We start from the raw sequence: 16203 nt of genomic DNA, 5'->3' as shown, positions 1-16203 counted from the left end.
TAAATTATAAAATTATTTATTCTTTCGCATTATTTATATTCTACTATCCTATTTATTTGCTTCTTTAAACTTATTCACAATTGGCATCATTTAATTCAAAAAATATGGCATTATAATAGGTAAGGCGTAACTTGACCTACTGGCTTAAAAAAAATTAAAAATTAAAAATATTTTTTAAATTCATAAAAATTATTTAAAAATCGACTTTTTTTGTATTTTTATTTTCATTTTAAATATATTTTAAATTCTTTAATGATTTTGTTTTTTTTTTTAAGTAAATCTGACGGACCGTCCAGGAAAGCGCTTGCTGCCGGCCCGCTTAAACGCTGGACGCCTCCAGTTCTCCGGTTCGTCACTCTTTCTCTCTCGACCTCCTATTGCGACACCGCGATGGTGATCTCCACGTCGGAACTACTACGGCCAGTGAAGGCTGCCGATCGCCTCGACGAGGATGCGCTGATTCGTTACGCCATCGCCAACGTGGATGGATTTCCCCGATCGCCGGCTAGGTTTAGCGTCTCCCAGTTTGGGCATGGTCAGTCCAATCCTACCTATTGTTTGGAGGTCGCCTCATTGGATGGGGCCGTCCAGCGCTACGTACTTCGGAAGAAGCCTCCTGGGGTGCTCCTCGATTCCGCCCACGCCATCGAGAGGGAATACCAGGTTTGTTTTTGTAAGGCAAATGTTGTTGTTTTTGCCATGTAACATGCCAACAACAGGGACGGACAGAACTTTGCCGTAGGTATGTATTCCTACTTAGGATCACCTACGGATGAGTAGCCGGATGAGGGTGAAGTTACGCAAGACTCGCAGACGCCGGATCTCTTGTTAGGCTGCAAAGAGAAGGAGGGTGAGAACGGAAGACAGGGGTGCTCTGGCTTAACCACTTCGACGCCGCGAACTGACGATGGGGAAGAAGAAGAAATCTTAGAGAAGTAGAGTGCTTTTTGTGTGTGCGTGCGCATGTACCTGTGTCCGCGAGAATCGGAACCATTATATAGGATCATCAGAGGAGCTGTCCCATTAAAGGAGATGTCTTATCTTCGGTAATGAAAATATTCCATTGTCGTAGAAGTGAAGGGTCTTATCACTCATGCTTGGTACAGTCCCAGACCATGCCCTATTAAATCATGTAGTATTCATGAGATAGGTGAGTTACTCTCAAATATTATATCATCGCACGTGTCCTTTTGGTGACGGTCTGACAAGCTGAGTGATGGAGTGAAAGGAGTAGGCCTCGGCGGGATTGAGCTGACTAAGAAGTCGACTTATAGCTAAGAGATCACGGATTCATTTGGGAGCAAAGTCAGTGGAGCATCTAGTGGGGAGGGGGGGGGGGAGGGGCTGAGTGGGCCGCGGAATCGGTTGACCAGGGGGTCGGGTCGGAGATCGGTAACTGAGCTAGAGGGGAGAGCCTGGGCAGTTGCTGAGTCGGGGAGGAGAGCTCGGGTGATTGTTGAGTCAGGGAGGAGAGCTCGGGCAATCACTAAGCCAGGGAGGAGAGCTCGGTCGGTTGCTGAGTCAGGGAGGAGAGCTCGGGTGATCACTGAGCCAGGGAGGAGAGCTTGGGCGGTTGCCAAGCCAGGGAGGAGAGCTCGGACTGTCACTGATAGGAGAACTCGGGTGGTGGGGAGAGCTCGGGCTTAAAGTGATTGGCCTCGAGCCGAGCTAGGTGATGAGTCGAGCAACTATGGGGTTGGGCACCGATCTGAGCTAGTCGGCCAAAAGATCGGGCCTTGCCTCTATTGTGTCGTTGCCAATTGGACCAAATCTTGATTTTCTTGACTTAGGCATACTATCCCATAACAGTATGAGTTATTTCTTGTAATTCCATCATCGTTCCAGATTGACAAATTTTGTCAGCATGGGATTACATCCACAAATTGGATTTCTGGACAAACTCATCTAGTTATGGGGTTAGAGAAGGAATTTCCTCTGCACAGGAACAAGAGTCATTTAACTTATTTTTAAGTTGGTGCAATCAAATATTGCATTATTTTTTAATTATAGGAAGAAGGTCAAGTTAAAAGCAGTTTTTAGTTGAATGACTTCTAACTCCTATTTTATTTTGGAAATTCACAGTTTCTGTAGTTACTTAGATCATATGGGACTGCCACAGACCTCTTTTTACTCCCAAACTGTTTTTAAATAACTCTTACTTAGTTTGAGTTGAATGGGCCAGGAAACTTTTACAATAGATGCTTGTAATTTGTTGTTTTTTTTCCTAGTCAGTTTTTAGGATTAAGTAGATAAATGACGTCTTGATCTGTTTCCCACAACATAGGGAATTCTATTTTAGCATTATGCAGCCTTGTTAGTTAGGCTTCCCTTCAAATATTTCCTAATAATTTCCATCAATGCATCTTTTTTAATTTTTGTACAGATTTTGAAGGCTTTAGGAGTCAACACAGATGTTTCAGTTCCGAAAGTCTTTTGTTTGTGCACCGATAAAAACATAATTGGAACATCTTTCTACATTATGGAGTATCTGGAAGGGCGGATTTTCTTGGATACCAAGTTGCCTGTAAGATTGCAAGATTCTTATCCTATGCTGATGTGGTATTCAGATGATTCAATATAGTACATTTTCTGTGAAATAATGAACTATAGCTTCTTACTTCATCTAATGCATCAACAAATGTAATACTTAGGTGCTGCAAATGATAGGGGACTTTGGTTAGGGGAAGCAAAAAATTTTGTGTCTCTTTTGTGATTTTTTTTCCTTTTTGAATTAATTTGGAACAAGCTGCAACTTTTTGTGGCCAGGGACTGAGTCCAGATAGGAGGAGGCTTATTTGTGAAGCAACTGCAAAAACTCTAGCGTCTTTGCACAAAGTTGATGTGGATGCTATTGGCTTGCAAAAGTTTGGCAAGCGAGAAAACTACTGTAGGAGGCAGGTATTATAACTTAATTTTAATTTTTTTAATCTGGAAAACTAGAACTAATCACTAATACTTTCTGTGAGCATATATGCAAACTCACAAAAAATTTATGGTCTAAAAATGTACATTATTGTTTGTTTTCTTACTCTTTTTTTGAACAAAATAAAACATTTATTATTTGTTAAGAATACAGAACTGTAAGAGATTTTTTCCTAATAGTTTAAGCTTTGGGGATATAATGGTCACCAACTTAATTTATAATTGTAGTATTGTTTCTTTTGTTCAATTCCTGCCAGTTTCATGAGGAAAAATGGCCTCATACAAGTAGAGTCACTCATATGTTCAGCATGGAAAGTCAATTCTGCTCATCCACATGGTTGATAATGTAAAAAACATAAAATATAGATTATTTTACTGTTCCTAATAGTACTTCTAGTTATTTTAATAGTTACTCATCTAATCAAACTCAACAAGTTTTTAAAACATCTGGAGGACAAACTTTTAGAGTCCTATTTGACATGAGTGCTGGATATAGCATGGTATCACAATCAGTTGTGCTAACCATTCACCTCATATAAAGGGCAGTTCGGTGCACGAAGCTCCCACTAATGCGGGGTCTCGGGGAATTACTATACGTAACTTTACTCTGCATTGCAAGAAGCTATCTCCGTTACTCAAACTCGTGACCACCAGGTCACACGACAATAACTTTACTATTGCGCCAAGACTCCCTTTCATATACCATCTTAATATTTTTTCTTGCTTTGAGTGAATTTTTTGCTCCATTGGTCCAACTACTATACTGTTTCATCTCTCAATATATTGTTTTTGCATTTTCAATTTTTATGTTGAAATTTGATGTTGAACTGAGCTACATGAATCAGAAGAAGAGAAAATCCGAAAAAAATGTAAAATCGTTTTTGTCTTTCAGGTAGAAAGATGGGCAAAGCAATATCTGTCTTCTACTGGTCAAGGGAAACTTGAACGGAATCCTAAAATGTTAGATCTGATTGTTTGGCTCAGAAACAATATCCCAGTTGAAGATTCTTTGGGTGCATCAGGCACTGGGATCGTACATGGGGATTATCGAATCGATAATCTTGTTTTTCATCCTATCAAGGTTCCTACATTTTAATGCCACTCAGCTATTTTTGGTGGATTTCAGGCATTCTGAAATATATTTCGATTATTCAATTAGCTACTTAATTTCAACAATTTAAATTGCAAATCCTATTTGATAAATTTGGTTGTGATGTCATTTGATATGTTTGATTAATGTGCTGATACTAAAGTAATGAAGAAATCCTAAATTTAAGATTGCTTGCATTTTTTTGAAAAAGGATTTTTGAGAGGGTATTGCTTGCAAAGTTATAAACTACTGAATTTTCTGTTTACGATGATATAAAAAAAGATGCATTGACAACCCATAAACACCTTGCAATTGGCCAATCTATATTGATGGTTAAATGAACCCAGGTGATCACATTTGCTTGCTAAATAATCATTTATCTACTTGTATGCTAGGGCAATATAGATAGATGATAAAATGAGAGATAATAAGTTGAGACTAGATGGATATGTACAAAGATAACCAATAGATTTATAGTTAGACATGTTGAATTGATTGGAGCTCAAGGTGTAAAGAGTAGACAGACCAAAGAAAGCTCTATATAGGAGTGATTTAAGAGAGATGGATATTAGTAGTTAATACTCATAGAATTTAATCGAGTAGGCCATTATAGCCAGTCCCAAAGAGATAGAAACTAACAACTTGATGATTATAATGATGCTAATTTATGGTGCCCAATTTTGTATGCTTTATGATGATGCTAAATGAGTACTAATATCTTTGTCTTATGCATAGAGGGAATTTTTTTTTCATATCTCAGCACAACTAATAATATAATTCCCATAATTTTTTTTATCAGATTGCTTATAATTGAGTTTGAATTCATAAACTTTGTACCTAATGAGATACTACCATGTGACAACAAATAAATGTTCATTGACCTCTAATGTATGAATTATTTTTCCCCTTTCCTTACTTTATATTACAGGATCAGGTAATTGGCATTCTTGACTGGGAACTATCAACTTTAGGGAATCAAATGTGCGATGTTGCATACAGCAGCTTGGTAATAATCCTCCACTCATCCCTACCCTCCTGAACATATTTGAACAAATTGTTTCAATTGCCCTTTTTTCCTGTATCGCTAGTTAATTGTTTAACTTTACTGTGTTAGCTAGTAATTTTTTTTATTATGATATAACTTTTTAAGGCATTTTATATAGGTGAACAGAGATAACAACTGTAGGGAATTCATATCATTGAAAAAAATTTAGGAGGCTAATATGATACTATTTTAATTGGGACTAGCATGACTTGATGACGTTGATGAATGTGGTACATTAATATAATAGTTCTGATGAAAGTAGTTCATGTAATTTGGGAGCACATTTCCTTTCTTAGTACCTCATGTTAAACATACCATAAGATTCCAAAGTTTTCATGGATTAAGGCTAAGTATGGCAAGATAAATGGGTGGATGACACATGATGAATATGGTTAAAAAAATGATTAGCGGATTAGCTCCTACTTTGTTGTAATAGAAAACAAAGGAGATTAAAAAAGGAATGACATTTTCTAGAATCTAAGTCGTATTAAAGGAAGGTAAAGGCATGCCTACTTTTGAGGAAAAGGAGCCCAACAAGAGGGAAGGGAAGAAGAAATCAATAATCTGTTGCCTACTAAAGTAGAAGAAAAGTAAGGGGAAATAAGGGGCAATTTGGATGTCCTTTCCTCACTTTTGGTTCTAGCCGAAACCGGATGAAAGAGGCATGGAAGCATTGAAAAGTGATGAAAAGACTGTTTAGCTTTTGTATATCTTAGTAAGAACGACATGGAATGTCTAAACTTGCCATTGCTTTTCATTTCCACTTCTTTTATCTCTTCTCAAGTAAGCAACACAAGGGAAACTCCTTTCCTCTCCCTTCTCCAACACAAGGGAAACTCCTTTCCTCTCCCTTCTCTCCCCTCTTTGCTTCCCTAGCACTGGTCATTTCTTTCCCTTTTTCCTTTACTCAAGTAGACATGCCCTGGAGGAGGAAATGTCAAACAAAGTGAGAGAAAAGATTCATTAACTTCTAAGATTACCATACAATAGGAAAAAGACTACTTGAGAATAAGGAGAGAGAAATTAGGTCTCTTTATTTATACAAATAATAGAGAAATAAACTGATGATAGAGGAAATTGTCAATGAAGTACGGAGCAACACTTTAGTTTGAGGGGGTGGCATAATGTGACAGAAGATCGATGATGCAAGGCACTTTTTGATTGACGATGGTGTCGCAAGGAAGTTCCTGTACCGAGTGAGCATCCATGATTTGTTAGAGTTTGTTAGAGAAGATGGAGAGTTGCTTGATAACAGTCCCATTCCATGTCTCAGTGCAGGAAAACTACTTGTGACTTGGGAAATATATTGAAAAGCTCATTTACTAGCTTCAAACATGATTGGTTTATTCAAATCATATTTAATTCTTTGGAATTTTTTCAGCATTATATTATTGATTTTGCTGCACTTGGCGAGCACAAATCATCTGAAGGACTGGAGACTAGTGGTATTCCAGAAGGTATCCCTTCCTTGGTAGAATACCTAGCAGTATATTGCTCTGCAGCTGTAAGCAATACCTTGACAGTTTTTTCCCTATATTTTTCATAATTTTAGTTTCATTTTAATTCATCATGTTTGTTTTATTACTTGCATAAATCAATGATCTTCAGGGAAGGCCTTGGCCTGTTCGAGAATGGAAATTCTATATTGCCTTTTCTTTGTTCCGTGGCGCATCTATTCATGCAGGTGTATACCATAGGTGGATTCAGGTATTAAAATCAGAAAAAATTACTTAGAAATTTGTTTTTAGTTGTGTAATAGTTCAAGATATGCAGGGTAATGCTTCAGGTGGTGAGCGAGCTCAGTATTCTGGAAAGCTAGTCAATATCTTAATTGATTCTGCATTGGAATTTATTAATCGAGAATCTGTTCTTCCTGATATCTCTCCCTGCGGTAATCTTGTTGTGATGATTTTTTTTCCAAGTCTCTTTATTTGAAGGAATGTGAGATTGGTCATATCCTCTTGACCACATTTTATTCTAAAGTGCTTATTCAACATCAAATCTTTATTTGTTTTATGGTTAGCCTTGAATGTGGCACCAATCAATCACACAGGGAGTGGGGATGGTGCCATATACCTTTACTAAAGGAAGTAAGCCATGGGTTCGATTTTCAGATTAGGTTTCAAGGGGTTCCTTCAGTATGTGTTGCTTGGAGTTCTACAAATGAGAATTTAGGATAGAGTTCGGTATAGATGATTGAGGGGCAATTGAAGTGGGATTGTGGAAGGTTTGTTGATTGAAGTGTGATGGAGGTACGGCCATGGACATAGGTTTGTTGATTGAAGTGTGATGGAGGTACGGCTATGGACATAATTTTGAGAATGTGCACATGAGGGCGAGTACTGGTTGCTGAGTGCAGACTCTTGGAAGGAAGGACCACAGCAAAGGAAAATTTCTTGCTCATCCTGCCTCAGAAGAAGTTTGAAGTCCTGTTTATTCCCATAGGCCATTATTGACAGAATTATGTTATAACAAATTGCTCGGTCGCAGTGTGGGAGAGACCCTTGGCATGCACATATACTGTCATGGCAGACACGTTTCTTCTGCATTAAAAATTTTGCGAGTGTATTTCTTCTTGCAATGTTCTTTTGGCCCTAATTCCCTTCGGTTGTACTTGAAAAAGAACCTTGTTAGTCTCAAAATTTGCCCACTTGCAACGTGATATTCATCAGAGCATGTATTTTCCTCTGTATTGATTTGGTGAAAAAAAATTAAAAGTGGATTGGCCTCCATTCACGAACCAGCTCACTCAAGTGAGGCACTTTTTCTGTTCCATTAAATTTTATCATCTTGCATTGTTTAGTATTCTGGATCCTTTTAGGTTAGATCTAGTTCTCGCAAAGGCCTACAAGTTTGTCTGTGTACCGTGTTCAGGAATTTTGAATCCCAGGGTAGCTGTGCCATTAGAAGAGGAGAATCAACATTCCATGATGGAGCTGGGACTATTTATGCCCACTCAAAAGGTTTTGAACCTCAGGAAGAAGTTGTTGAAGTTTTTGCAAGAACAGATATACCCGAGGGAAAGTGAGTTTTACAGTATGGCACAATCAAGTAGCCGTTGGACTGTTCATCCAGAAGAAGAAAAGCTAAAATTGTTAGCCAAGCAGGAAGGCCTTTGGAACTTATGGATTCCAGTAAGGTTTTATCTTCTTGTTTTTATTCACAATCTTAATTAGTTTCTTATGGAAAGGGAATGAACTTGATAGTTTGTGTTCAGTAACTTGATTACCTGCTTTTCCAGTTGGTGTTTGATTTGGTTTCTGTTGCATGTCACATTGATAAAATCTGTAGGTTGACAGTGCTGCTAGAGCAAGAAAAATACTTGAAGGAGAAGGGCATGTTTCTGGTGGAGCTTGGACTAACAACTTACTAGGTGCTGGGCTTTCCAACATTGAGTATGGATATCTGTGTGAGATTATGGGCCGTTCGGTTTGGGCACCACAGATTTTCAACTGTGGTGCACCAGACACAGGAAATATGGAGGTAACACAATGTTTATATATGTCTGTTACTGTATCCATGTTACAGTCATTGATTTTCTTTTCTTCTTTAATAAACTATTTACTATTCCATATTTATCTTCTTCCTAGTGTCAACAAATGCATACATCTTTTAGATATGCTATTAAATATAACTCTACATTGTGTTATTTAGTTCTGTACTAACTAATTAGTCATGAAAACATCATTATGTAGGACATGTTATATTCTTTAAGAACGCCAATTTTATATATATTAAATATCTGTTATTTATAGTTGCATGGTGGTGGTCAACTTGAAGTTTGGATGGAGGATTCCAGGCTATAATATTCATGCATCCAAGATTGATGAAAAAAGGTATAAGGAAAGAAAGTAAATAGTACATAAGGTTAAAGGTGCTCTAATAGATGGTTATGCTGAGCACGACTTACTGCTGCATTCCATCATTTATTGTGCACAGGGTAATGGATAATGAAGTAAGAAAAAATTTCTTTAAACCCTAGAAGATCAGCAAACCATAACTTCTCTGGGAGAACAGTTGCTAATATCTTTACCAAGACACTTAATGAGGCATGATTTGTTTTTTGGGTGCGACAAGCAGGGTAGGATAGATACTTATGCTCTAGCTTGAGGTTTCCTATGGTTCACTTCAATGGTGACTCAGTGCAGGCACAAGGGTTGAATGGTTCATATCGTTTGTTATAAGGGTAGATAAAATGAAGTTTAAACCATGACATTGGTCTTTTTAAAGTTAGGCTTGCTGTTAAAAATTAACCTAGGTGGATGATGATGTCTGTTTGGATGCTGTCTCATTCTTGATTGTAACCAAGGTGTCTGAGGTCCAGATATTATTCTCTCTAGTTATGTTTTTATTGGCTCATTTATCAAGTAGATAAATTGCACTCTTCCATGGAGAGTTGTACGAACAGGTTCATATGGAGTAAACTGCTGCTGGCGTTGCAGTTTAGGGTGTATTTTGATACATTATTTGTAATGTTAAATTGTCAAGTAAAGTAATCATTATGTCTGAATTATTACCAGCTTTGCAATGTTAAATTATCAAGTAAACTAATCGTTATGTCTGAATGATTATCAGCATTGATTGAAAATTTTAGTTAGAAATTAACCGTAGCATTCCTCTTTTCTCATCATTCTTAATCAGTAGTCATTGTTATTGTATATGTTGATAAGATCATTATTGTAAGAGTATTGGCATGGTTTTTCATCTCGGTGAAATTTTGTATTGGACACGCTTTATTTGTGTCTGATTCTGGACTTGTGGAGTGTGGATTAGATCCTACCATGGTTCGGAACCAACGATTCAACGGTTTGGAACTGACGGTTCGACGGTTTGGAACCACTAGTTCGATAGATCCTGATAGGTCAACCCTTAACCTTTACTATCCAAGACAGTTACGGTTCACTGTTCAGAACTGTCGGTTCACAATTCGGTTTATGATTCGCCATGGTTCAAGATTATTATATTAAAAAATTTTAAAATTAATTCATTAAAAAAATAAAAATGGAAAAATGACCTGTACTTATTTAAGTTGTCTACGTATCCCCTTAAGATGAAATTAAAGCTCATATAGTTCTCTTACCTTTTTACTCTTTTATCTTAAGCATTGCTACTTACTTTCGTTTTCCGTTCCCATAGTATTCGTTCCTTCGGTATCAAATTCTTCGACTTTATCATCTAAAAGTTGCATTCCTTGAATTCTTTTTTTTAGCTCTGGTCCAATCGTGGAGTAATGCTTGGGTTTTCAACGAGTCGGGAGACAAAGTCGATCGTCAATGTTACCACCAACACTGAAGTCTGTTCCACAACAATTGTTAATACTAGACAAGTTAAAATTTCTTTGGTGATCATAGAGAGGACATGAAAACTTTGAACCTTATGTGACCACCACTTTAGGATATCAAAATCCACTTTGCTATCTGCTTCATTAAAATTAAAAGAAGTCATAAAATAATTCTCAATTTCCTGTGTGAAACTTGAGGATCCTCATGGGCATTTCATCCGTTCTTTTAATAAAAGTTGTGTTTTTGTAAGTTTTAAATTACTACTACTAGTATTTTGTGTTTCAGAAATATTAGTTTGTATTTCATATTTTATACTATATTTTTTTATAAATATCATATAAATAATTTCTAATATTATATACAATATTATTAGGAAGAAAAATCTTTAAATGGAATTAAAGCATTATAATACAAAACTAATGTTTCTTGTAAAACTTGTAATTTACATCTAGGGTCTAAAGCAAATGCAACTAAATAAATTTCAAAAAATATGAAAAAATATTTTTCCCATTTCGCTTTCATTGCTAATACATAAGAAGATAAAAATTCATTGGTACTAACTTCATTTAAAATTAATACTACGTTATAAAAATTCACTAAAACTAAATGAGAAGTAGAATAATAAAAATCCAAAAGTTATTCGGTTGCATCATTAAATACTTTTAAAATTTTACAAATACTACTATAAATATTATATTGGTGTGAAAATAAATATATATTAGTATTATTAATTGTTTATGCAAAAAATGAACATAATAAGTCACTATATTGAAATGAATCTTGTAACAATTGATATGTTGAATTCTAACGTGTTGGTACACCACATGAAAATTTTTTAGATCTCATTCCATTATTTTTACAAAATCTATTATTTCATTATAGATGGATGCGACCATAAATAGGAAATAACAGTTCTAATTGGTTTAATATGATTTTCTAAAATTGTTAATCCATTTTGAATGTATAAATTTAAAACATAACATACGCAATGAATATGAAAAAATAAACTATCAATAATAGGTTGACATATAAATTTTAGTTCATCAATACTAGCGGTATTAGAATTAACATTATAAAATGATATTGAAAATATTTTATGAGTTAATTCATATTTTTTTCAAATTAAATATAATAATTATGAGATGTTGTGAGCAATATGCGATTCATCAAAAACTTTATAAGCTAACATTTTTATGTGGATATTTTAGGAGTTATCTATCCAATAACAAGTCACACCCATATATGAATGTGTTTGCTAATGACCACTCTTAATATTGGAACATAAAGAAACTTAATTATTTAATTTACTAAATTCTTCAATTAAAATCACCCCCCCCCCCTGTTTTATTAATTTTTTAACAAGTGTAGTTCTAGGAATAAATTTAGCAGATGGATTAAGAGCTTATTTTAAACAATCTTCAAAAGTGTATTTAGATCCAAAACTAAATGAAAGATGTTCTACGGAAACAAATCTAACTAATGATTCTCTTAATTTATTATCGAAATATAAAAATACACCATAATTAGTATTTTCACTAATGGAAAATCTAGATAATTGTGCTCGAGAACGGTCAATTCCATATTCCGTCGAGTGCTTCATGTCTACATGTCGTTTCAATGACCTATAGCCGTCGCCGACTTATAATTTATAGGAAGCATTGCAGTGCTTACATTTTACACAAAATTCTCTCAACGGAAAAGTAATCTTCTCAAAATATTTAGTAAAAATAGAATATTTTAAAGGAGGAATTTCTCGAACTTTAGAAGTAATTGCATCGATACTTGTGTTTCGGGTGTCGGAAGTTGTTCGTCTCATCATTGATGGATTGAATGTTGAGCTCCTCATTCAGAATTACTATTCCCTTGTCCCTCCGAGATCGAGATGATGAACCTCCTCGACCTCCTTCCATTGTAGTCGAAAGTGGAAGTCGAAAGCGTATAGAATTGGAGTCGAAAGCATATAGAGATTGCGGAATTTAGAATGAGAATAGAGAAGATGAATGTGGAATTAATAAATGAGCTCTCTATTTATAGAATTTGAAGAGTAACGGATACTAAATCATAGCTATTGATCAAAAAAGGGTCAAATGATTTCAACCGTTGAAAAAAATACAAAAAAAACCCGTCCTTTAGCCCAATGGCTAGAACTCTAATGGTCGGAAAAGAAAAAAATGAAATAGTAGTTAACCGCTAGTTCGGTGGTTTTTATTGGGCTAGAACTGTAATCGGCCCGACAACTGGGTCAACATGTACCCGGCCTGTTGACCCAGTTACTAGGCCGGGTCTAGTGTGGATACCCTAACAGATCTTATTGTTCAACTTATGGCTTGTTAGGAGATGATGTCAAATCCTACCAAATATGTGATCATTTAAACACAAGACAAATCTTTTGTTCTACTACCTATTGATTGAAAAGAGATGGGCAATTCTACAAAATGTAAATTCTGTAGCTAAGCTGAATGATTAATAAGTTAGAGGTTAGAAATGATGTTTTTCATCTGCAATTTTCTGGATTTTCTGTTACAGTTGTGTTAATTTCCTTGTAGCCAACAGTGAAATCAGCAATGATAATTTGTTATAATAGTTTGTAGTTACCTGCAATTTATGATTCTTTTCACTATGTAATATTAAGAGCATGTTCTGCAATTATCTTCATTCAGGTTTTGTTGAGGTATGGCAACAAGGAGCAACTAAAAGAGTGGCTGATTCCCTTGCTAGAAGGAAACATTCGATCTGGATTTGCAATGACTGAGCCACAAGTTGCATCTTCTGATGCAACCAACATTGAATGTTCAATAACTAGGTAGGATTCACTGAACTTCATCTTGTCACTCCTTGAACATGTATAATCTCTACTATAGTTTGGTGTTATTGTTGAGCTTTTTCCAATTTCCTTTACAATTTTTCCCCCATAATTTTCTTTCCAGTTAGTGTTGCCTGCACATCTTTGTTTTTGTTGTTTATTCAACACATGCCACGTTCTCTTTTTACTGGTTTTTAATATGGTCATCAGTTACCTTGCTACCTAGAAAAATTGAGAACCATAAAATTATGATTAATTCTTTTAGTAGCTCAGGTGGCAATTAGAAATTAATTTGCCAGTGGTACATGTCAGCACTGTGAGAAGCATAGTTCTGTCGTAACTTCTATAAAGCACCCTCATAATACTATTTTTAGTCTAGAATGCTTGGATGCTACTGAAAATAGTATTGTACCTGCATTTTATACTTAATTAATACCTTTTTTCATTGTAATTGGATCTTATAAGATTCATTCAGCCTGATGCTAAATGTGCTTTTACCTTGAGATGATCATTCTACAAATTTGACATAGGCAAGGCGACTTCTACATCATAAATGGAAAGAAGTGGTGGACAAGTGGAGCAATGGATCCTAGATGCAAAGTCCTCATAGTGATGGTATGTTTCAGTAATAAAACCAATTATTGCGTTTATTACTAGAATGAGTCATCTGTTTTCGATAACTAGTGTGAAATTCAACACCACATGTAGGGGAAAACGGATTTTTCTGCTGCTTTGCATAAGCAGCAATCAATGATCTTAGTGGATGTCAATACTCCTGGGGTGTGCATAAAAAGACCCTTGCTCGTTTTTGGTTTTGATGATGCACCTCATGGCCATGCTGAAATAGTTTTTGAAAATGTCCGTGTACCTGTGAAGAATATTCTTCTTGGGGAAGGCCGGGGATTTGAGATTGCACAAGTATGTCTTATCTTCCATGACTTGGTATATGACGTCTCATTTTTCATGATATCTCAGCATCACTAGATCTTCAGGGTAGACTTGGACCAGGCAGATTACATCATTGCATGAGACTTGTAGGAGCTGCAGAACGTGGTATGCAGATGGCAGTTGAAAGAGCACTCAAGAGGAGAGTCTTTGGAAAGTTAATAGCCGAACAGGGATCATTTTTATCAGATCTTGCCAAGGTTATTTGACTTGATATTTTTTTCTTTTTTGACTTAATGCTTACTATATCATGTATCAGTAGTTTTAGTTGGGTTATATTGTCAGTTTTCAATCTACTATGGTTGATTACTAATGATGCGAATGATTGGACATGACTAAATGAAATCTTTCTTTTATGACCATAATCTGCTTGTAGTTGGTGAAAGTAATGGTGTGTTTGGTTAATGCAATAGAATAGATAAGTAATAGAGGCTATTTTAGGAGAAATAGAAAAGGAATAAAATATGAATAAGTATCTGGGTTATAGAATGGAATAGATGTTGAATAACTCTTCATATGCTTAATTCGTCGAAATGTTATAAATAGATGAGGGAAAATTTTCATAATGATAAAATATTCCTAAAATATTTATTTTACGAAGAATGAAATATGTATTTCTATAATGACTTTATAAATGCACCCCTCTGATTTTATACACTTGTCCATGTCTGATGCAGTGTCGCATTGAATTGGAGAAAGCAAGGCTGCTCGTTCTTGGAGCGGCTGATCATCTTGATCGTTTTGGGAACAAGGAAGCTCGAAAAATAATTGCTATGGCCAAGGTAAGTTGATGCTTTGTCTTTCTAACAAGCTCGAAATACGGGCAGTTAATTTTGGGGGAAATAGTTAAGTCACTCGCTTCCGAACACTTAGCCTTCAGGCAGTCTTTCTAACAAGCCTGGCCTCATCCCTCCCAGGCACTCATTCAATCCTGACTGAGTGCATGCGTGAGTTGTCTCAGGCTGTATAGACCACTGCACTAGTCCACTGTGGTTCTAGATAAGATACTGTTCGTGATGCTCTCTCTAAATATCTTGCTTTGGAAACATGACAGGTATCAACGCCAAATATGGCATTGAAGGTGCTTGACTTTGCGATCCAAGTTCATGGAGCTGCTGGTGTATCGTCAGAGACTGTTCTGGCACATTTATGGGCTACTGCTCGCACTCTGCGGATTGCTGATGGTCCCGATGAAGTTCATCTGGGAACCATAGGTAAGTTAGAGATTAAAAGAGCCAAGCTATAGAGTGTTCAGTACGTGTAACTCTGGCAAAAACAAGATCAAACAAGAATAAAGCACACCAAAACTGATACCAGCTTAAGGATGATCTGGAGTCTGGAGCTTGTATTGCTATTTAACACTTTACCATTGCTAGTTTGATATCAGTAATTCATGATGACTACTTGGAAATAAACGCAGTTGGTTAAATTTGCTGGTATTTGATTAATTCGATTTTCTTTTCTTTTTTAGTTTTCCATATTGCAATAGGCGTGAGACGAACTGAATGGAGTAATATTTTTTGAAGTTGAAGTGGCCTTTGAACCAGTGTGCCATCTAATTGATTAGTTCTTTAGATTGAATCGGGGCCAAATCCTAAACTTGAGAACTAAACATAATTGAGTATCCAAACTGGACGTAAGTGAAACATAATTGATTGTATGTGATATCATTTTTAGACATGATGGTTATCTCTCACTGTAGACTCTAGCAGTCATTATATCAAACTTGAAACCAAAGCAACTGTTTACTTGCTGTAATCTAGTTAAAAGTTGGAGTTGCAAAAGGGCTTTTGGAGGAAACATAAACGTAGGGGAGTTATATTTTTTCTATCTCTATCATGTTTTATATATGGCATAATTGGTCATATCATGAAATTTGGAAGAGAGCGAGGCCAACTACATTAAAGTTGGAAGTATGTCCTTGAAGTTAAGCAAAAGGTTAAAAAGTTGTATATCAGAGCTGAAAGCAACTTCAAGCTAGCTACCATTACCAATTCCAATTCCAATTATATCTGCGCGCCACACACGCACAAACAAACAAATGAAGCCACCAACAGAGCCATGAGGTTTACAGGCAAGCAACATAGTGATATCCATCATCCCAAATCAATCAATT

At 36.0% G+C, this 16203-nt stretch overlaps 1 protein-coding gene across 1 annotated transcript; it reads left to right on the top strand.

The window, feature by feature from the left end:
• The first annotated feature begins 323 nt into the window (after positions 1–323).
• On the top strand, positions 324–15548 carry LOC141840950 (putative acyl-CoA dehydrogenase IBR3). The gene is made up of 16 exons (XM_074729052.1): positions 324–663; positions 2384–2524; positions 2767–2898; positions 3815–4003; positions 4941–5018; positions 6439–6561; positions 6666–6764; positions 6831–6948; positions 7932–8191; positions 8349–8540; positions 13000–13142; positions 13673–13757; positions 13851–14060; positions 14135–14287; positions 14765–14869; positions 15142–15548. The coding sequence occupies exons 1-16, from the start codon at positions 391–393 to the stop codon at positions 15331–15333; spliced, it is 2493 nt and encodes an 830-aa protein (XP_074585153.1). The 5' UTR covers positions 324–390; the 3' UTR covers positions 15334–15548.
• The last annotated feature ends 655 nt before the right edge of the window (positions 15549–16203 follow it).

Source organism: Curcuma longa, chromosome 11, assembly GCF_044706935.1.
Source record: "Curcuma longa cultivar G26 ecotype Majalengka, Jawa Barat chromosome 11, ITB_CL_G26_1.1, whole genome shotgun sequence".
Classification (NCBI taxonomy): Eukaryota; Viridiplantae; Streptophyta; class Magnoliopsida; order Zingiberales; family Zingiberaceae; genus Curcuma; species Curcuma longa.
This window is presented reverse-complemented; position numbering and strand designations above follow the sequence as displayed.